Source organism: Oryx dammah, unplaced genomic scaffold (assembly GCF_014754425.2).
Source record: "Oryx dammah isolate SB20612 unplaced genomic scaffold, SCBI_Odam_1.1 HiC_scaffold_25, whole genome shotgun sequence".
Taxonomy (NCBI): domain Eukaryota; kingdom Metazoa; phylum Chordata; class Mammalia; order Artiodactyla; family Bovidae; genus Oryx; species Oryx dammah.
Window position 1 is genome coordinate 105,383,329 of NW_024070209.1, and position 22,498 is coordinate 105,405,826.

The following is a 22,498-nucleotide window of genomic DNA, read 5'->3' on the forward strand; positions in this document are numbered from 1 at the left end:
ATTGTTACTTCCCTCACTAAGGGTCGTGCTCATTGTTACTTCCCTCATTAATGGTCGTGCTCATTGTTACTTCCCTCATTAATGGTCATGCTCATTGTTACTTCTCTCATTAATGAGCTATTTAGCTGTACATTTTGAAGCTTTCTGTAAGGCAGGTTTTCTTTTAAAATGTGCTTTTATAGTAGTATTCTTTTTTATTGTTCCGTCACTCAACAACAAGTTTGTGTCTGACTCTTTGGGGCCCCACGGACTGCAGCACGCCAGCCTTCCCTGTCCTTCACCATCTCCTGGAGCTTGCTCAAACTCATGCCCATTGAGCCGGTCTTTCCATCCAACCATCCCATCCTCTGTCGTCCCCTTCTCCTCCTGCCTTCAATCTTTCCCAGCATCGGGGGCTTTTCTAATGAGTCAGCTTTTTGTATCATGTGGCCAAAGTATTGGAGCTTTAGCTTCAACATTGGTTCTTCCAGTATTTGAATATTCAGGGTTGATCTCCTTTAGGATTGACTAGTTTGATCTCCTTGCAGTCCACGGGACTCTCAAGAGTCTTCTCCAACACCACAGTTCAAAGGCACCAGTTCCTCAGTGCTCAGCCTTCTTTATGGTCCAACTCTCACATCCATACACGACTACTGGAAGAACCATAGCTTTGACAAGATGGACCTTTGTTGGCAAAGGAATGTCTCTGCTTTTTAATATGCTGGCTGGGTTTGTCATAGCTTTTCTAAGGAGCAAGTGTCTTTTAATTTCATGGCTGCAGTCGTTGTCTGCAGCGATTTTGGAGCCCCCCAGAATAAAGTCTCTCACTGTTGCCATTGCTTCCCCATGTGTTTGCCTTGAAGTGATGGGATCAGTGCCACGATCTTCGTTTTTTGAATGTTGAGTTTTAAGCTAGCTTTTTCACTCTCTTCTTTCACCTTCATCAAGAAGCTTTTTAGTTCTTCTGTACTTTCTGCCATAAGGGTGGTGTCTGCATATCTGAGGTTATTGATATTTCTCTCAGCAATCTTGATTCCAGCTTGTGCTTTATCCAGCCTGCCATTTCTCATGACGTATTCTGCATATAAGTTAAATAAGCAGGGTGACAATATATAGCCTTGATGTCTCCTTTCCCAATTTTGAACCATTCTGTTGTTCCATGTCCTGTTCTAACTGTTGCTTCTTGACCCGCATACAGGTTTCTTAGGCGGCAGGTAAGGTGGTCTGGTATTCCTGTCTTTTTCTTTTTTTTTTTTAATATAAATTTATTTATTTTAATTGGAGGCTAATTACTTTACAGTATTGTATTGGTTTTGCTGTACATCAACATGAATCCACCACAGGTATACACGTGTTCCCCATCCTGAGCCCCCCTCCCTCCTCCCTTCCCGTACCATCCCTCTGGGTTGACTCAGTGTACCAGCCCTAAGCATCCAGTATCCTGCATTGAACCTGGACTGGCAACTCGTTTCATATATGATATTATACATGTTTCAATGCCATTCCCCCAAATCATCCCACCCTCGCCCTCTCAGGACATGGAAGCAACCTAGATGTCCATTAGCAGATGAATGGATAAGAAAGCTGTGGTACATATACACAATGGAGTATTACTCAGCCATTAAAAAGAATACATTTGAATCAGTTCTAATGAGGTGGATGAAACTGGAGCCTATTATACGGAATATTCCTGTCTCTTTAAGAATATTTCAGTTTGTTGTGATCCACAAGGCTTTAGCATAGTCAGTGAAGCAGAAGTAGATGTTTTTCTGGAATTCTCTTGTTTTCTCTGTGATCCATCGGATGTTGGCAATTTGATCTCTGGTTCTGCCTTTTCTAACTCCAGCTTGGACATCTGGGAGTTCTTGGTTTGTATACTGTTGAAGCCTACCTTGGAGAATGTTGAGCATTACTTTGCTAGCATGTGAGATGAGTGCAATTGTGCGGTAGTTTGAGCATTCTTTGGCATTGCCTTTCTTTGGGATTGGAATGAAAACTGACCTTTTCCAGTCCTGTGGCCACTGCTGAGTCTTCCAAATTTGCTGGCATATTGAGTGCAGCACTTTCACAACATCATCTTTCAGGATTTGAAATAGCTCAACTGGAATTCCATCGTCTCCACTAGCTTTGTTCGTAGTGATGCTTCCTAAGGCCCACTTGACTTCACACTCCAGAATGTCTGGCTCTAGGTGAGTGATCACACCATCGTGGTTATCTGGGTCATTAAGATCTTTTGTACATTTCTGTGTATTCTTGCCACTCTTCTTAATCTGTTCTGCTTCTGTTATGCCCATACCTTTTCTGTCCTTTATTGTGCCCATCTCTGCATGAAATATTCCCATGGTATCTCTAATTCTCTTGACGAGATCACTAGTCTTTTCCATTCTAGTGTTTTCCTCTATTTCTTTGTATTGTGCACTTTGCATTTGTTGTATTATTATTTAATTGCATTAGTTTAATTGCAGAGGTGCAATAATAAAAGTCACTAATTTTTTGAAATTTGCTGAGGCTTCTTTTGTGATGTAGAATATTTTCAAAGCTATTCCTGTGTACTCTAAAAATATATATTTTCTATTTTTTAGGAACTCATTTTCATAGAAAACTAGATAGATTGTAGTTGATAGATAGGTAGATAGACAGATAAAGTATATGGAAGATACAGAAGTCAGACGATAAAATGATCAAGAAGCTAATTCTGGTGGAATCGTGCACAGCATTACTGCATTTTGGTGTTCAGTCCTTCAGATTCTGTTGAGAGCTTTGCAAGAATCTTCCACCAAGTTGGAGGAGTTTTCATTTTTTCTTTCTTTGTTTTGATTTTATGATGTTGGATGCATAAAAATTAATGATAATCACATTCCCTGGTATAATTTTGCTTTCATTATTATGTATTATATCTCTCTTTAGTCTGAATATTGTTAATATTGTTTTTAAATTATATTTTTTCTTTAGTATTATATATCAGCTTTGTTTCCTATACCATTTACCTAGTATATACTTTCTAAAATCTGCTTATTTTCAACATTTCTCTATTATTTTCAGGTATGTCTTTTGTAAGTAGCATATGTTTGGACTTTCAAAAGCCCCAATCTAATAATCTGTGATTTAATAAGAAATTAAAATTCATTTATATATCTTATGATATATTTGGACTTAATTCTAATGCCTTATATTTTCTTTTATCTTCCTTCTTAGCCTTTTTTGAGGAGTCTTTGTCTGATTTCTGTAATTTGACTAAAAACATGTTCTGTATTATCTATTTCCTACACACCTTCCCCCTACACCCCCGCTGGTTCTGAAATAGACTGTAATTCTATCCATTTACTAGGTATCCTTAAATTTTATTTTTAATTTATTGTTACAATTATTTTTGATGTGGACCATTTTTTTAGTCTTTATTGAATTTGTTACAATGTGGCTTCTGCTTTATGTTTTGTTTTTTTGGCCACAAAGATCTTAACTCCCTGACCAGGGGTCAAACCTGCACCCTCTGCATTGGAAGCTGAAGTCTTAACCACTGGACTACCAGGAAAGCCCCTTAACACTTTGAAGATAGATCCATAGCTATACATGAGTCTGCACCTCCCAGGTGGCTCAGTGGTAGAATCCGCCTGCCAAGAAGGAGACATGGGTTCAGTCCCCAGGCTGGGAAGATGCCCCGGAGGAGGAAATGGCAAACCATTCCAGTACTCTTGCCTGGGAAATCCCATGGACAGAGGAACCGGGTGGGCTACGGTTCATAGGGTTGCAAAGAGTCAGACACGACCGGCTGACTGAGCACGCCCACACACATTTGTTTCACATGGAGGACAGACAGTTGTAGCCCAACTGCCTCGCAACCTGTGCTTATAAATAAAATTTTATTGGAACACAGTCTTGTCCACTCATTTACATGTTATCTCATGCTACCTGGCAGAGCTGAGTGGTTGTCACAGAGATCTTACGACTCACAAAGTCTGAATTTTTACTACCGGCCCTTTTCAGAAAACGCTTGCCACCCTCTGGCCTGACGCAGTGACGAGCGGTCTCCCCTCTGTGACATGAGCTGATCAACTGTAAACGGACCTACCCCTTCTGTAAATAGCTTCGTTGTTGCCTAGGGTGGTAGTTTTGTGTGTAGAAAATAGTGAAAAATTGGACGTCATACTTTTAAAAATCAGTGAGTAATGAATTACTTAAAAATTATTTTCTGTGCCCACCATTGTTCTGGTATACTGTGCTTTCCCTTTGGGTTCAGTTCCTGTGTAGTTTTACTGAGGCTCCGGAGTGATGCCTTACGGTATCCATGAAAATATGTTTGTTTTGCCGTCTCTCTTCTCTCGCAGTTCAGCTAGTCACAAGGGTCTCAGATGGCGGTGATTTTCCTGCTGCGTTTTGAAGGTGATGCTTAATTGTCTTTTAGGGTATTTCCCTCCCTCCCTCTCTCTCTCTCTTTTTGTCCTGAGGTGACGTTTTCTCTCCTTTTAACCTTCACTCACCCTAGGTGCTTCATCTTTCTTTCTGGAGCCTTTAATACTTTCTTTTTATGCTTGATGTCTGTAGTTAGTCACACCATTTCTAGTTGGATGCATTTTACTTATCTGATTGTACCCCTCAGTTCAGTTCAGTCGCTTAGTCGTATCCGACTCTTTGCGACCCCATGAATCGCAGCACACCAGGCCTCCCTGTCCATCACCAACTCCTGGAGTTCACTCAGGCTCACGTCCATCGAGCCCGTGATGCCATCCAGCCATCTCATCCTCGGTCGTCCCCTTCTCCTCCTGCCCCCAATCCCTCCCAGCATCAGGGTCTTTTCCAATGAGTCAGCTCTTCGCATGAGGTGGCCAAAGTACTGGAGTTTCAGCTTCAGCATCATTCCTTCCAAAGAAATCCCAGGGCTGATCGCCTTCAGAATGGACTGGTTGGATCTCCTTGCAGTCCAAGGGACTCTCAAGAGTCTTCTCCAACACCACAGTTCAAAAGCATCAATTCTTCAGCACTCAGCCTTCTTCACAGTCCAACTCTCACATCCATACATGACCACAGGAAAAACCATAGCCTTGACTAGATGGACCTTTGTTGGCAAAGTAATGTCTTTGCTTTTGAATATGCTGTCTAGGTTGGTCATAACTTTTCTTCCAAGGAGTAGTGTCTTTTCATTTCATGGCTGCAATCACCATCTGCAGTGTTTTTGGAGCCCCCCAAAATAAAGTCTGACACTATTTCTACTGTTTCCCCATCTATTTCCCATGAAGTGATGGGACCAGATGCCATGATCTTTGTTTTCTGAATGTTGAGCTTTAAGCCAACTTTTTCACTCTTCTCTTTCACTTTCATCAAGAGGCTTTTTAGCTCCTCTTCACTTTCTGCCATAAGGGTGGTGTCATCTGCATATCTGAGGTTATTGATATTTCTCCCGGCAATCTTGATTCCAGCTTGTGTTTCTTCCAGTCCAGTATTTCTCATGATGTACTCTGCATAGAAGTTAAATAAGCAGAGTGACAATATACAGCCTTGATGTACTCCCTTTCCTATTTGGAACCAGTCTGTTGTTCCATGTTCAGTTCTAACTGCTGCTTCTTGACCTGCATACAGATTTCTCAAGAGGCAGGTCAGGTGGTCTGGTATTCCCATCTCTTTCAGAATTTTCCACAGTTTATTGTGATCCACACAGTCAAAGGCTTTGGCATAGTCAACAAAGCAGAAATAGATGTTTTTCTGGAACTCTCTTGCTTTTTCCATGCTCCAGCGCATGTTGGCAATTTGATCCCTGGTTCCTCTGCCTTTTCTAAAACCAGCGTGAACATCAGGGAGTTCATGGTTCATGTATTGCTGAAGCCTGGCTTGGAGAATTTTGAGCATTACTTTACTAGCCTCTGAGATGAGTGCAACTGTGCGGTAGTTTGAGCATTCTTTGGCATTGCCTTTCTTTGGGATTGGAATGAAAACTGACCTTTTCCAGTCCTGTGGCCACCGATGAGTTTTCCAAATTTGCTGGCATATTGAGTGCAGCACTTTCACAGCATCATCTTTCAGGATTTGAAACAGCTCAACTGGAATTCCATCACCTCTACTAGCTTTGTTCGTAGTGATGCTTTCTAAGGCCCACTTGACTTCACATTCCAGGATGTCTGGCTCTAGATGAGTGATCACACCATCATGATTATCTGGGTCATGAAGATCTTTTTTGTACAGTTCTTCTGTGTATTCTTGCCACCTCTTCTTAATATCTTCTGCTTCTGTTAGGTCCATACCATTTCTGTCCTTTATCGAGCCCATCTTTGCATGAAATGTTCCCTTGGTATCTCTAATTTTCTTGAAGAGATCTCTAGTCTTTCGCATTCTGTTGTTTTCCTCTCTTTCTTTGCATTGATCACTGAAGAAGGCTTTCTTATCTCTTGCTATTCTTTGGAACTCTGCATTCAGATGCTTATATCTTTCCTTTTCTCCTTTGCTTTTCCCTTTTCTTTTCACAGCTATTTGTTTGGCCTCCCCAGACAGCCATTTTGCTTTTTTGCATTTCTTTTCCATGGGGATGGTCTTGATCCCTGTCTCCTGTACAGTGTCACGAACCTCATTCCATAGTTCATCAGGCACTCTATCTATCAGATCTAGGCCCTTAAATCTATTTCTCACTTCCACTGTATAATCATAAGGGATTTAATTTAGGTCATACCTGAATGGTCTAGTTGTTTTTCCTACTTTCTTCAATTTAAGTCTGAATTTGGTAATAAGGAGTTCATGATCTGAGCCACAGTCAGCTCCTGGTCTTGTTTTTGTTGACTGTATAGAGCTTCTCCATCTTTGGCTGCAGAGAATATAATCAATCTGATTTTGGTGTTGACCATCTGGTGATGTCCATGTGTAGAGTCTTCTCTTGTGTTGTTGGAAGAGGGTGTTTCCTATGACCAGTGCATTTTCTTTGCAAAACTCTATTAGTCTTTGCCCTGCTTCATTCCGTATTCCAAGCCCAAATTTTCCTGTTACTCCAGGTGTTTCTTCACTTCCTACTTTTGCATTCCAGTCCCCTATAATGAAAAGGACATCTTTTTTGAATTTGAGAAATCAAGTCTTTAATTCTGGAAGTTTCTCATCTGTTATCTCTTCAAATGTTGCTTCTTCACCACATTCCCTCTATTCTCTTTTTCTGGAACCCACATGTGATGTGTGTTAGGTATATGGTCTAGCCTCCTTATAATTTCATTTCTTCCATTTTTTTCTTATCTTTCTGTTGTTTGTGAGTGATTCCTTAGTACTGTTTCCTAAACCATTAATACTCTCCAACTATGTTTCCAGCTTAGAGTATGATTATTATTCATATTATTTAAATAAATATTTATTTTTTTCCAGAAGTTACAGCTCTTATCTTCCAGTAGTTGAATATCCCTCTTAGTATTGGATTTTCTCATGTGCTATGGAATTTTGGTTTGAATAGATTTTCCTGTTGCCCTTCTTTTCTTTCCCCCCTACCATTTCATCTTATTTTACCCCAGCTGCATCTCAAATGTTAATCCTTACTGCTGTGTCTCTAGAGTTGGGGGCAGAGGGGCAGGCAACAATGCTTTTTCACTGAGAGTCCAAGACTTTTTAAAGGTAGAGTCAACAGGATTGTTAGTGAGTTGGATGTGGAGTGTAAGAGAGAGAGAGGAGTCAGGTAGGAAGCCTTGGTTCTGGCTTATGTAACAGTTGACTAGTGCTATTCACAGAGAGGGGGGGACACTGTGGGAGAAGCAAGGCTGGGAGAAAGAACAAACAGTTCTCTAGTTGCCATCATGAAACAACCCTGAACTTAAAAATAACACATGCTTTAATATTCACATTAAAGTTTTAAAAAATATTCTTTCGTTTTATTAATGTGTGATATGCTTTTTTTGCTATCCAAGTGGAAATGTTGAAAAAAGCAAATGGATGGACATATAAACCCAGAGTTCCAGATTTGAGTTCCAGATATAAATTAGGGAGTAATAAGCTTTCGGTGGTATTCAAAGCTATTGGGTGGATTCTGAATGGTGAGCCCTGACGTGTTCAAGTTTTCAGTCTGGTAGAGGGGGCAGAGCTGACAAAGGGACTCCCAGGGTGTCAAGAAGAAAATGAGGGAGCTGGCCAGTGGGCAAGAGAAGAAACCATTTATAGGAGACTTAACTAGTGATATTGGCAAGAAGGCTTGACAGAACATTTTAGTGGAATGGTGGGAGTGAGAATGTCGTTGGACCAAGCTGAAGAGAGGCTGAAGGGTTAACAGTGGGAGACTAAGGACTGACACTGAGTGAGTTTTGGAGTGAAGGGAGCAGAGAAGTTTGCTGGGGTAGGAGGCAGATACGGGACTTTCTGTTTTCAGATGGGAGACATGGGGGGCACGCTTTTACGCTGATGGGGCTTTCTGAGCCCTCTGTTGCCTTCTCCACCCTTCGTTCCTGTGCTGTCCTGTGGTAGAGCGCGGAGAGGGCCCTGTGGCATCTGTTCAGAAGTTCCTCAAGCTCACTCTTCTGCTCCCAGTATCACCATCGCTCATGAGGCACTTGGAGTGCAGCTGGGGTTGCCTGGGGACATGGTTCAGGCTAGGACTCATTTCAAGGACAGACTCAAGGCCGGACCAGGGACCAGAGTTCTCTCAGGGGTGATGCCCGGAAGGATGGTCATGATGGTAAAATCCATCACTGGCATTACTGGCGAGGATGTCTGAATGCAGTTCCTGGCCTCCCCTGCCTGGTACTCTGGTGCTTGGACAGCGTGGGACACAGGCATGAAGATGTCACCGCTCTTGGAGGACAGGACGTGGGTGGTGGGAGGGGCGTGCCCTCTTCTCAACACCATGCGGAAGCCCTTACTTCCCGCTTGTCTTTGTTCCTGCCAGGATCCTCGCCACAGCTGGCACTGACTTTGACCTGCGAACGCTGCGGGCTGTGCGTGTGCTGAGGCCCCTGAAGCTGGTGTCTGGGATTCCAAGTGAGTCTGGCAAAAGCAATCAGGCCCAGCCTACCTGGACACTGACCTTGTCCCCTACCCCCACCACAGCCACAGCGAGGCCCTGACCTCTGGACCCTCTGGTGACTCTGAGCTTGCCACCCTTAGCCCCAGGGAACCAGGCTTGAAGAAGGCAGAAACGGCCCTTCTCCATTCTCTCCCATTTCCTTGAAAGACTAGAGGGTAACCTGGCTTCCTACGTGGAGGCTTTGCTCCTCTCACACCCTTCGCTGTATTTCCAGCTCCTTGCTTCCTTTCCTGGGGTTAAAGGGCAGATGAGAGATGAACGAGGAGGTGGGGCAGGGGGCACAGTCAGAGGTTGCAAGGGGCATCTGTCCTGGCTCAGGCCAGGCAGGGCTGTCAAGACCTGAGGCCCGGTTAAGACGTGTTCCAGGACTGGGTGGCTTAAGAGGCCATATGAGGGCAGAGGGTGGCCAGGTTGCCTTGAGAGTGGTGACCGCCTGGGCCCATGTTCCTCCGGGCCAGTGGGAGTTTGGATTTCCTTCAGGGCCCAGGTGGCAGGCCCAGAACTGCGTCACCTGAGCCCACTGCAAGGAAGCCTGCTGGTCAGCTCCCTGTACTGCCCCAAGACCCTGCCAGGAAGAAGTTCAGGCCTGTACCCAGGAGCGAGTTCAAGGCTGGAAGTGGGGACTGTTCCCCCGGCCTGGACATACTCATGCCCTACACTCAGTGGTAAAACCCTCCTTAGGAGTAGGCCCCCTGCTTTCCTTTCCCTCAGGAGTGAGTCTGTCAGGAACCCTTAGTTTTCATTCCCAGCATCCCCTCCACTTAGTTCCCATGATCCCCTGCTCTTCCCTTCCAGCACCCCCTGTTCTTCATTCCCAGAATCCCCTGCTCTGAGCTCCCAGGATGCCCTGCTCTCCCTCCCAGGATGCCCTGCTTTCAGCTCCCAGGAGTGCCTCCTCTTTCCTATCAGGACGCTCCGCTTTTGCTCCACCCTGAGCCCTCCACAGACTCAGAGTTCTCGTCAGTACTTCCTACTGATACCCCCACACACCGTCCCTCCCTCTAACTGGGACTCTGCTCAGTCCACTTCCGCATGAGACCCCTGTGCTTTGTCCCCCACCTCCAGGACGCTCAGCTCTACGCCGTGGAGGCACTCACTGTTCTGTCCTGCTTCCCCACCACTCCCTGTCTGTCCCCTGCTTGGAGGGCCCAGCTCCGTCCTTTGGCCCCGTGAACACTCATTGCTCCACGCTTGGCCCAGGACTCTCAGCCCTGCCCGCCCGGGCTCTTGCCGTTCTGTCCACAGCCCAGTCCTCTCCCTGCTCTGCCCACTGTGCTCCTGACCCGCCTGCTTCACCTGCTCTGCCCAGGTTTGCAGGTGGTGCTCAAGTCCATCATGAAGGCCATGGTCCCGCTCCTGCAGATCGGGCTGCTTCTCTTTTTCGCCATCCTCATGTTCGCCATCATCGGCCTCGAGTTCTACATGGGCAAATTCCACAAGGCTTGTTTCCCCAACAGCACAGGTGAGGCCTGGAAGTACCTGTTGGACCCAGAGGAGGACCACAGACTCATTCATCCTGGAGAGACTCATTGTTCTGGGCGCTGAGGGGGCCTTCTAGGTGCTAGACAGAGGAAGTGGACACAGGCAAGAATCTGATAAACGCAAACACGAAGTAATTACAGAAGTTACTGTAGTAACTTCTAGGAGGGAAACAAGAAAGGTATCTGAAATAGAATGATTTGGGGGCCTGTTTCACAGAGAGTAGCCTGGGAAGGCCTCTCTGTCAGGGTGATAGTTGGACAGCGGCCTGAGTGTGGTGAGAGGGAGCCCATTCAGCAGCCTGCCAGAAGCTCTGGTTACAAGGACGAGTAAGTGAAAGGCCAGAGTGAGAAGCAGTGAGTGCAGGGGTATCCTGTGCCTTCAGGCCATGGTAGGGCTCTGAATCTCATCCCTAGAGAAGTGCGAGGACAGTGGGGCCTTGAGTGGGCACTGGTACCCTCGGACTGTTCGGGCTGCTCTGGGGAGGCAGATCGCACAGGGGAGAGGCCGAGAGTCGAGTCTCAGTCCAGGAGAGGTGGGGGGAGGCTGGGGCCGGGCTGTTGGCAGTTGGTATTGTCTTAGTCACTAAGTTGTGTCTGACTCCTTGTGACCCCAAGAACTGTAGCCCGCCAGGCTCCTCTGTCCACGGGATTTCCCAGGCAAGAATACTGGAGTGGGTTGCCATTTCCTTCTTTAGGGGATCTTTCCAGACCAGGGATTGGACCCATGCCTCCCGCACTGGCGGGCACATCCGTTGCCGCTGAGCCCTGGGGAGCCTGTGCAGCTCTTAGCGTCTGTCATGCTCTGGGCCTCTGCTGCAGCGTGGCCTGCTGGGCCATCTGGGCTTTCTGGGCAGTTGTGTGTGGAGTAAGAGAAAGTGAAGAGTTAAGGGTGACACAAAGGTTTGTGTCTTGAGCTACAAACACATTAAAGGAGAAAACCTGTATGATCCTCTCAATAGAGGCAGGAAAAGTTTTTATTAAAGTTTGAATCATTCATAATTTTAAAAACCCTCTTAATCAAACTGGAAATAAGGGGAATTTTCTTAAACTTCCTAAAACTCCCTTCAGACATCACACTTTGTCATCAGTCTTGAGAGCTCTTCCTTTGAAGTAGAAAATGAGATAAGGCACACACGGTCACTTCTGATCCATGTAGCCTTGGTGGTTGTGGCCAGTGATGTGAGGCAAGAAAAAGAACAAAAACTCTAAGAAGAATATGAAAGGAGGAAATAAAACTCATTATTCACAGAGAATACAATTGTCTACAAATAGACAAACAATGACTTCCTGGTTTTCTTTATGAGCATATATTAAGATAATTGGAAGGAAAGGAATATTGCCTTCTAAATCTGGGAATATTTGCTTCCCATCCTAGCTATTCCTAAAAATTTCCCCGATCCTGGTAGGAGAGCTTTTCCATGTGTTGTTATGCATTTTTTAAGAATCGTTTTTTCTTTAGGTTTTGGGAGGGAGGGATTAGCATGAACTGCTTGCCTCCTTATTCCAGAGGTTAGCTCCGGTTTTCTGTGATTTCTTTAACATCTCTTGTGTGGCTCCTGGCTGCCAGCAAGAGTGCGTCCCCTTTGCTGGGACCAGTGCCAGGAGACCTGGGCCCTGAGGCCCAGCCGTGCCCTGGGCCTGTGTTGGTCAACCTGCCTGAAGAGCCCCGGGGAGGCAGGGCTCCGTCCAGCTTGGTTCTGGCTCCAGAGTGACGAGACCTACGTGTTGGGGAAGTCTGGGTGGAGGTTTGGCTGTGGGACAGTTGGGGCGGTGGCGATAGGACGAGGAGGAGGTTAGGAGCTGGTTGTTGTTGATTTTAAGGTGAACGAGTTCTCAGCGTGTCTACATAGTGATGGGCAGTTTCTGTGGGGGAAGGAGAGGGTGACCAGCTATTCCTGAGAGGGTGGGTCTGAGGGTGGGGCTGAGGATGGAGGCAGGGCAGGCGCAGGGGTGGCAGGAGGCAGTTTCCCTTGGTGCCTGATCCCTTTCTCCCGTGATGAGGTCTCTGGGCCCCGCAGTCCCAGCAGGGGCGGAGAGCTCGGTGCTCCTCAGCGCAGCCCTGCCTGCTCCTCTCCTCGCAGACGCAGATCCGGTGGGCGACTTCCCGTGCGGCAGGGAGGCCCCGGCGCGGCTGTGCGAGGGCGACGCTGAGTGCCGGGAGTACTGGGCGGGCCCCAACTTCGGCATCACCAACTTCGACAACATCCTGTTCGCTGTCCTGACGGTGTTCCAGTGCATTACCATGGAGGGCTGGACCGACATCCTCTACAGCGTGAGTCGGGCTTGGTCCAGGGGCTCCTGGGCCTCTCTGGGGCGAGGCTTCTGTCCAGCCCCTGGCTGCCTTCTCCCCCCAGGATGGAACACAGGCTGCTTTGGGCAGCTTCCCTGCAGGGCCACTGGCCTGGGTTCTGGAGTCTCCAGGCAACTTCTGTTTTGAAAGTGAAGGTGAGGGCTGGGTGGCGAAGGATAGAAAAAACAATTCCAGAGAAGGTGGACCTGCCGCAGCTGGTGACGAGAGCCCTGCATGCAGGCGTGGGAGTGAGGCTTGGAGAAGCTAGTTAACTCGTTCTGGGCTTGAGGCAGCAGGCTGCTGTCTCGTGAACAGGAGGAGCAGGGCTGAGGTGCAGGGAGGGTGCACTGATTGTGCCAGGGTCCTGGGGGTGGGAAGTGGGGTCTGGGGGATCCTGGGCGTGGGAAGTGGGGTCTGGCGGTCCTGGGATGGGAACCAGGGTCCTGGGGGTGGGAAGTGGGGTCTGGGGGTCCTGGGATGGGAGCCAGGGTCCTGGGGGTGGGAACTGTGTTGTACACCTTTGCTTGCTCCCCTCTGAGTCTCCCTCCTGCTCTCCTGCTCGCCCTCCGCGTCTTCCCTGTCGTTAGGACTCTAGTCCAGCCCACAGTGTAAGGTGGTCTGGGGGTTGGTGCTTGTGGACAGAAGCTGGGTATAAGGCCCTCTGGGGCTTCCTGATGACCTGTCTCCCCTCCACCTGAGGCTCTTCTTGGGGACTCCTGGGTAGCTCTCGGTGTCTTTTTTTATGTGATGACCCCTCACCCCCACAGAGCTACCCTCTAGAGTCTTGTGAGTGTGGGCATGAGAACAGTTAACTTAGAGGAAATGGAGAAAGACAGTGCATTTGAAAGAGGAATTTTGGAAGGTCTGGCTGGTGGATTGCTGTGTTTTGGTAGCTAGAGGGTATGTTGTGCCTGGGAGCTGCGGAGGGGACTTTGTGGAGTGCGAGGTACTTCACTTTGAACCTGTCACTTGTGCACTGGGGATGGGGCTTGGGCCGCCAGCCTCTGGAGTAGCCACGTGCTTCTGGCATGAACAAGGATGGGAGGGACAGGCTGGAATCCTCTGCTCTGAGACTCGTCTTAGAGTTCATGGAGACTTGGTGGGTCTCAGGGCTGAACATCTGGCAGTGCTTGGTAAGTGCCGGCTGGGCAGGAAGGTGGCAGAGGGTGAGTTATGGAAGAGCTGGCCCGAGGTCCACTGAGCCAGAGCCCTCCTCGGAGACGGAGTTGTGTCTGATGCCAGGCTTGGTTTGATCAAGGGAGAAACAGACAAGGGCAGTGATGAGGAGCTTGGCCGTGCTTTCCCTGCAGCCAATCCAGGAACAATTTCCACAAAGACAAACCCTAAAAATAGCTGGAGATGGCACATCCCCGCCAGCCCCACTGAGCGGGGCACTGTGTGAGCCGTGGGGCTTGGCCACTGCCCAGGTGGCTCAGCGTGGTGCGCCTGTGCCCCCAGAGGCGGGGTGGGTGGGAGGTGCTGGTCGGGAAGGGCCACAGACGCTCCCCTGACACGTGTTTCCAGGGGGCACGCTGGGTGCAGACGCTGCAGGCACGGTGGCGGCAGGAGGCTTTCGACAAATAATGCCAGTCAGTAACGGCAAGTTCTGCGACGGGAGCGGGAGGATGAGGGGCAGGGTGGCAGGTCGGGGGCGCTGGGAAAGCAAGATCTGTGGGGTCGGGGAGCCAGACACGCAGAGCCTGCGGGACAGTGCTGGGGAGTCTGCAGGGCACCGGCGTGCCGTGCAGGGTGTGGGCCGTGAGCCTGGTGCCCGGAGCCCGTGGCTGGGAACGCCGAGTCTGCTCCACACGGAGGGGTTACGGGGCCAGTAGCTGGAGAGCAGACGGGCTTTGTTCTCTTCTGTCCGCACCGGGGGTTGAACCCAGGTCCTCGGCAGTGGAAGCGCAGAGCCCTCACTGCCCCGCCAGGAAGTCCCCGGCCAGCACGCGTGAGGCGCTCTCTGGCGGGAGGGGCTGTCTCCCCGCTGCCCAGGGCCGGGCGCTCGTGGCTGCCTCTGGCTGCGGAGGCGCGGGCGCGGGTGGCGGGCAGGGCCCCGTCTTGAGGAGAAGCGGCCGGCTGGGCTCTGAGGAGTGCGGCCGGAGGCCCTGAGAGCGCAGCCGGGGCGCCGGTGAGGGCTGAGTCCGCCGCGAGCTCCCGCCGCGCCGGAGCGCCGGCTGGTCTTGGGGCAGTGGCCCGGGCGGGGAGGCCCGCCGCCGTCCGCTCCGCTGCGTCAGACGCGCTGGGGTCAGAGGCCCGGGGAGCAGGGGCAGCGCGAGGCGGGGCGGGCCGAGAGGGCCGCGCTGTCCTTTCCGTCTGCAGGCGGCCCGCGGTGCAGGCGCGCGGAGCAGGGACGATGGTCTCGGGGAGAAGCACGGCAGCGGGGCCGGGACGCTTAACTACTGAGTTCAGCCTGCCTTTCCTACTTGCGTTGATTGTCGCAGGACCGGTCCACATTTTCACCCTTGGCCGTGACTGTGTTCAGAGGGACCACAGGAGGTCAATAATGGGGGTTTCTGGGTGTGGCTCAGACGGTAAAGCGTCTGCCCGCAATGCGGGAGACCCGGGTTCGATCCCTGGGTGGGGAAGATGCCCTGGAGAAGGAAATGGCAATCCACTCCAGGACTCTTGCCTGGAAAATCCCATGGACAGAGGAGCCTCGTAGGCTACAGTCGACGGGGTCTCAAAGAGTCGGACACGACTGAGCGACGTTCCTTCCTTCCACGGTTGAGTACATGTGGTTTTGCTTCTGTTCATTGCACTAGTTTTGTGAAGATCTGAGGAAGGGGCCTTCGGATATGTAGGTGAGAAGCTCCATTTTGAAGTTAGTGCAGACCCAACTTGTTCATCGGCTCAATGTGACTTTTAATGTGAAAGAAAGAGGGATCAAAAGTGCTGTGACTTGAGCCATTGGGAAAGGTGGTGTCTTTTACTGAGAAGGGGAAAAAGGTGATTGCGGAATTTTGTTTTAGCAGAACGTTGTGGTGGACATTGAGAACTCTCCTTTGTCCCTAGGAAGCTGAACACACTGTTTCATGCAAGTGGAGGTGCTGAGTATACAGTTGAGTGTATGAGAAGGGAGTTCGGGGGACAGCAGGGCTGAGGGTGCGTGTGTGAAGTCATAGGTGATGTTTCAAATTACAAGACAGGATGAGATCGCCCAGTGTGAATGTGTGGAGCTAGACGCAAGGTGGCTAAACGTGGAGCTTGTGTGAGCCTTTGGCTGTCAGGAGACTTCTGACATTCAGAAGCCAGGTAGGAGAGGAGCAGCCAGAGAAGAGCGCGAGGCGGGCCTGAGGGGGGCCGGGGCCCCCGCAATGTGCCATGACCTGGAAGCCAAGCACAGCGTTTCCAGCGTGATTCCAGACCCGCTGTCGCCGAGAAGTCTCAGGAGACGGGCAGTGAGTGGGAATAGAGCCTCGGAACGCACAGGTTAAAGGGGCCAAGATTGAAGGTGAAGGGGGCAGGGCAGTGAGGCACCTCCAGGGGCCCGTGGGAACTGGCTCTTTTGTTAAATGAAGCTTTTTATGTGTGGTAAGGTAGGTTCACATGCAGTTGTAAGAATTAATACAGAGAGAGCCCATGTATGCTTTGCCTGCTTCCGCCAACAGCCTGCAGAACCAGGACGGTGACCCTGCTGCAGCGGAGACAGAACGCCCCATCGGCAGGGTGTCCCGCTGCCCTCTGATGGCCATGCCCGCCTCTCTCTCACCCTCACCCCTGGTCAGCGCTTGCCTTTTGCCACATCGATAATTCTGCCTTTTCAAGAACGTTATGTAGATGAAACCAGACCCTGTGTGGCTTTTGGGTTTTGACTATTTTTCCCTCAGCATAATTTTCTGGAGACACATCTGGATTATTGCATGTCAGCAGTTTCTTCATTTTTTTTTTTTGCTGAGTGGTCCCCAAGCTGTGAGTGGACTACAGTGTTTAACACTCACCTGTTAAAGAACATGTGTGTTGTCTCTGCTTGGGGTTGTCATGAATAAAGTTGCTCTACACGTTTGTGGGCAGATTAAAAAAATTATTTATTTTTGGCTGTGCTGAGTCTTGGTTGGGGTCTAGTCTCTAGTTGTGGTGTGTAGGTTTCTTGTTGTGGTAGCTTCTCTTGCTGTGGAGCACGGCTCTAGGGTGTGCAGGCCTCAGGAGCTGTGGCGAGTGGGCTCGGCAGTTGCAGCTCCTGGGCTCTAGAGCACAGGCTCAATAGTTACTTGGAATCTTCCTGGATCAGAGATTGAACTCGTGTCTCGTGCATTGGCAGGCAGATTCTTTACCACTGAGCCACCAGGGACGTCCTGTGGGCAGGTTTTTGTGCAAATGAAAGTTTTCATTTCTTTCTCTGGGTTAAATGCTCAAGAGTACAATTTCTGGGTTGTATGTTTAATTTTTTTAGGAAACTGACGCCTTTCAAAGACCTGCACTCTTTTGAAGCCACCAGCAGTGTGTGATGAGTCTAGTTTTCTGTCTCCTTACTGATATTCGGTGTTTTTAACTTCGGCCACTCTGGCTGTGCAGACACGTGTCGTCATGGGTTTCCCAGCGGCCGATAAGCCAGGCCTCTCTTGGCGCTGGTTTGCTGTTTGTGCATCTTCTCCAGTGAAATGTCGCTCCCTATCTTTAGCTCATGGTCTGGATTGTTCTTTTGCTGTACAGTTTACATCTATATTCTAGATACGAATTGTTTGTCAGATGTACAGTTTGCAAATATGTTCTCTGAGTCAGTAGCTTGTCTTTTCGTACTCCTCACCTGACATGTCAAAGAACATACATATTTAATTTGGATAAAGTCTTGTTGAGCAGTTTTTCCTTTTGTGGACTGCATTTTTGGCATAAAATCTAATAACTCTTTGCCTAGTCCTAAATCAAATATTTTCTCCTATATTTTTTCTAACATTTTTATTATTTTACATGTAAGTCTGTGATCCTTCCTGTATTAATTTTTGTATAAAGTGTGAAGTTTAGGTTGAGATATGCCCCCCCGCCCCCTCCCTCCCTCCTTCCCTTTTTCTTTCTTTCTCTCTCCCTCCCTTCTTCCTCCCTTTCTCCAGGTTTTGGCCATCCAGTTGCTCCAGCAACACTTGTTGACATGCTGTATTTCCTCCACTGAACTGCGTTTGCACCTTTGCAGACAGCCCGCTGGGCATGCTTGCGTGGGTCCATCTCTGTTCCAGTGAGCTCTGTGTCTCCCCCTCTGCTGGTGCTGCACAGTCCTCAGTGTTGTAGCTATACTATAAATCTTTCAAACCAGATCGATTCCCCCCATTTTATTCAGTTTGGGAGAACTGACATCTTTACTGTATTGGGTCTTTCAATCCATGACAGGGAGTATCTCTGCCTTTATTTAGACTGTCTTTGATTTCTTCAATCAGGATTTTATAGTTTTCAGCATACAAGTCCTGTATATGTTTGTTAGATTGTAAATGGTATTGTATTTTAAATCTTGGTGTCCACATATATTTTCATTGCTAGTATACTGAAATACAGGTTTCCTAGGTGGCACAGGGGCAAAGAGTCCGCCTGCCAAAGCAGGAGCCACGAGAGAGGAGGGTTTGATCTCTGGGTCGGGAAGATCCCCTCGAGTAGGAAATGGCAACCCACTCAGTATTCTTGCCTGGAAATCTCCATGGACAGATGAGCCACAGTGTCGCAGAGTCAGACACGACTGAGTGACTGAGCACAGAAACGTATAAAGAAATACAGCTGATTTCTGTGAGTTTATCTTATATTCCTGACCTTTCTGAACTCACTTATTAGTTCTAGGAGATTTTTTGGAGATTCCTTGGGATTTCCTGTATAGATAGACGTGTCATTTCTAAATAGGAATAGTTTCTTTTTTTCTGACCTGTGTGCCTTTCATGTTTTAATTTTTTAAAGTCTTTATTGAGTTTGTTACAATAGTGCTTCCATTTCATGTTTGTTTTTTTTTGCCCATGAGACATGTGGGTTCTAGTTCCCTAAGCAGAGATAAAACCTGTACCCCCTACATTGGAAGGCGAAGTCTTAACCACTGGACCACCAGGAAAGTTCTCCTGTATGCCTTTTATTTTCTGGCTCTTGCTTGATTTCAGTGTCTAAAACCATCACAGTAATTAACTTGGCGTAGTGAGAACAGACACACTTTCCATGCTCCTGAGCTCAGGGGGAAAGCATTCAGTTTTCACTGCTAAGGTGTAATGTTCAGTCAGTTCAGTTCAGTCGCTCAGTCGTGTCCGACTCTTTGCAACCCCATGAATCGCAGCACACCAGGCCTCCCTGTCCATCACCATCTCCTGGAGTTCACTCAGACTCATGTCCATCGAGTCCGTGATGCCATCCAGCCATCTCATCCTCGGTCATCCCCTTCTCCTCCTGCCCCCAATCCCTCCCAGTATCAAAGTCTTTTCCAATGAGTTAGCTCTTCGCATGAGGTGGCCAAAGTACTGGAGTCTCAGCTTCAGCATCATTCCTTCCAAAGAAATCCCAGGGCTGATCGCCTTCAGAATGGACTGGTTGGATCTCCTTGCAGTGCAAGGGACCCTCAAGAGTCTTCTCCAACACCACAGTTCAAAAGCATCAATTCTTCGGCGCTCAGCCTTCTTCACAGTCCAACTCTCACATCCATACATGACCACTGGAAAAACCATAGCCTTGACTAGACGGACCTTAGTCGGCAAAGTAATGTCTCTGCTTTTGAATATGCTATCTAGGTTGGTCATAACTTTTCTTCCAAGGAGTAAGCGTCTTTTCATTTCATGGCTGCAGTCACCATCTGCAGTGATTTTGGAGCCCAAAAATATAAAGTCAGCCACTGTTTCCACTGTTTCCCCATCTATTTCCCATGAAGTGATGGGACCGGATGCCATGATCTTCGTTTTCTGAATGTTGAGCTTTAAGCCAACTTTTTCACTCTCCTCTTTCACTTTCATCAAGAGGCTTTTTAGCTCCTCTTCACTCTCTGCCATGAGGGTGGCGTCAGCTGCATGTCTGAGGCGATTGACATTTCTCCCGGCAGGCTTTCTGCCGTAAGGGTGGGGTCAGTTAGCTGTCAGGTTTTTTGCAGATGCTCTCTATCAAGCTGAGTCAGTCCTTTGATTCCTATTTTTTCTGAGAGTTTTTATCGTGAATGGGTGTTGAGTTTTGTAAAATTCTTTTTCTGCTTTGGTATGATTATGTGATTTTTTTCCTTTAGCCTGTTAATGGTGGATTACACTGATTGACTTTTGAATATTGAACCAACATTGCATTCCTGGAATAAACCCGTATGCTCACAGTATACAATTATTTTATATACTGCTTAATTCTATTTGCTGATATTTTTTCAAGGTAGACTGTATATATATATATATAGTTGATTTACAATGTTGTGCCAATCTCTGATATATATCAAAGTGACTCAATTATACATATATACAGTCTTTTTTATGTTCTTTTCCATACAGTTTATCGCAGTATATTGAATGCAGTTCCCTGCACTGTACCGTAGGCCCTCGTTGTTTATGCATTCTAAGCCTTATAGCTCTCACCTGCCAACCCCCACTTCCCAGCAGGCCCCTCTCCCTCCCTCTCCTGCTCACAACCACAAGTCTCTGTGTCTGTGGCCTGCTTTCGTTTTGTTGCTGTTGTTCGGTTGCTAAGTTGTGTCTCACTCTTTGCGATCCCATGAACTGAAGCACACCAGGCTTCCCTTTCCTTCACTGTCTCCCTGAGTTTGCTCAAACTCATGTCCATCTAGTCAGTGATGCCATCCCACCATCTTCTCCTCTTGCCCTCAGTCTTTCCTGGCATCAGGGTCTTTTTTTAATGAGTTGGTTCTTTGCATCAGATGACCAAAGTATTGGAGCTTCAGCAGCAGTCCTTCTCATGAATATTCTGGATTGATTTCCTTTAGGATTGACTGGTTTGATCTCCTTGCTGTCCAAGGACTCTCAAGAGTCTTCTCCAGCACCATAATTCAAAAGCATCAATTCTTCGGTGCTCAACCTTCTTTATGGTTCAACTTTCACGTCCATACATCATTGCTGGAAAAACCATAGCTTTGACTATATGGACCTTTGTTGGCAAGTAATGTCTCTGACTTTTTAATACACTGTCTAGGTTTGTCATAACTTTTCTTCCAAAGAGCAAGTGTCTTTCAATTTCGTGACTGCAGTCACCGTCCGCAGTGGTTCTGAAGCCTAAGAAGATGGCATGGCGCCGTTTCCACTTTATCCCCATCTATTTGCCATGACGCGATGGAGCTGGACACCCTAATCTTCATTTTTTTGAGTGTTAAATTTTAAGGCAGCTTTTTCCCTCTCCTCTTTCACTTTCATCAAGAGGTTCTTTAGTTCGTCTTCACTTTCTGCCATAAGGGTGGTGCCATCTGCATATCTGAGGTTGTTGATATTTCTCTTGGCAATTTTAATTTGGGCTTGTGAGTCATCCAGCCAGCATTTCTCATGATGTACTCTGCATATAAGTTAAATAAGCAGGGTGACAAAATACAGCCTCGACGTACTCCTTTCTCAATTTGGAACCAGTCCGTTGTTCCAAGTCCAGTTCTAGCTGTTGCTTTTTGTCCTGCATACAGGTTTCTTATGGGGCAGGTCAGGTGGTCTGGTATTCCCATCTCTTTAAGAATACTCCGCAGTTTGTTGTGATCCACACAGTCAAAGGCTTTAGTATAGTCAGTGAAGCAGAAGTAGAGTCTTTTTTTTGGAATTCCCATGATTTTTCTATGATCCAGTGGATGTTGGCAATTTGATCTCTGGTACGTCTGCCTTTTCTATATCCAGCTGCTACATCTGGGAGTTCTTGGTTCACGAACTGCTGAAACCTCAGTCAGTTCAGTTCAGTCGCTCAGTTGTGTCCGACTTTTTGCGACCCCGTGAACTGCAGCATGCCAGGCCTCCCTGTCCATCACCAACTCCCAGAGTCCACCCAAACCCATGTCCATTGAGTCGGTGATGCCGTCCAATCATCTCATCCTCTGTCGTTTCCTTCTCCTCCCGCCTTCAGTCTTTCCCAGCATCAGGGTCTTTTCAAATGAGTCAGTTCTTCACATCAGATGACCAAAGTATTGGAGTTTCAGCTTCAGCATCAGTCCTTCCAGTGAATATTCAGGACTGATTTCCTTGAAGATGGACTGGTTGGATCTCTTTGTAGTCTAAGGGACTCTCAAGAGTCTTCTCCAACACCACAGTTCAAAAGCATCAGTTCTTTGGTGCTCAGCTTTCTTTATGGTCCAACTCTCACGTTTATACATGACTACTGGAAAAACCACAGCTTTGACTAGATGGACCTTTGTTGGCAAAAAACCCAAAAAACAAAAAACCACAATACCTTTGTTGGCTGAAGCCTGGCTTGGAGAATTTTGAGCATAATCTAGCATGTGAAAAGAGTGCAATTGTGTGGTAATTTGAACACTCTTTGGCATTGCGCTTCTTTGGGATTGGAATGAAAACTGACCTTTTCCAGTCCTGTGGCCTCTGCTGAGTTTTCCAAATTTGCTGGCGTATTGAGTGCAGCACTTTCACAGCATCATCTTTTAGGATTTGAAGTAGCTCAGCTGCATCCAGCTGAACTACTTTTTGAAGATTTTCATCAACTAAGAAAGAAACCCTGTATCTATTAGTAGTCACTTCCCATTCCTCCATTCCCCTAGCCTCTGGCAAAGAGTAATGTATTCTGTCTCTTTATATTAGTCTATTCCAGACATTTCATACAAATGGACTCCTACAAGATGTGGAATTTTGTGTTTTAAGGCCCCTCCATGTTATAGCAAGTATCAATATTTCATTGCTTTTATTATCAAAGATGGTT

The 22,498-nt window shown here is 47.7% G+C and overlaps 1 protein-coding gene across 2 annotated transcripts in view; it reads left to right on the plus strand.

The window, feature by feature from the left end:
• Window positions 1-22,498, plus strand: part of CACNA1B (calcium voltage-gated channel subunit alpha1 B) — a 209,669-nt gene that overhangs the window by 38,083 nt on the left and 149,088 nt on the right. For both annotated transcript variants that reach the window (XM_040225675.1, XM_040225676.1), the window contains exons 4-6: window positions 8,813-8,904; window positions 10,260-10,412; window positions 12,513-12,703. In XM_040225675.1, coding sequence (XP_040081609.1) covers window positions 8,813-8,904; window positions 10,260-10,412; window positions 12,513-12,703 — 436 coding nt within the window. The remainder of the gene's footprint in view (window positions 1-8,812; window positions 8,905-10,259; window positions 10,413-12,512; window positions 12,704-22,498) is intronic.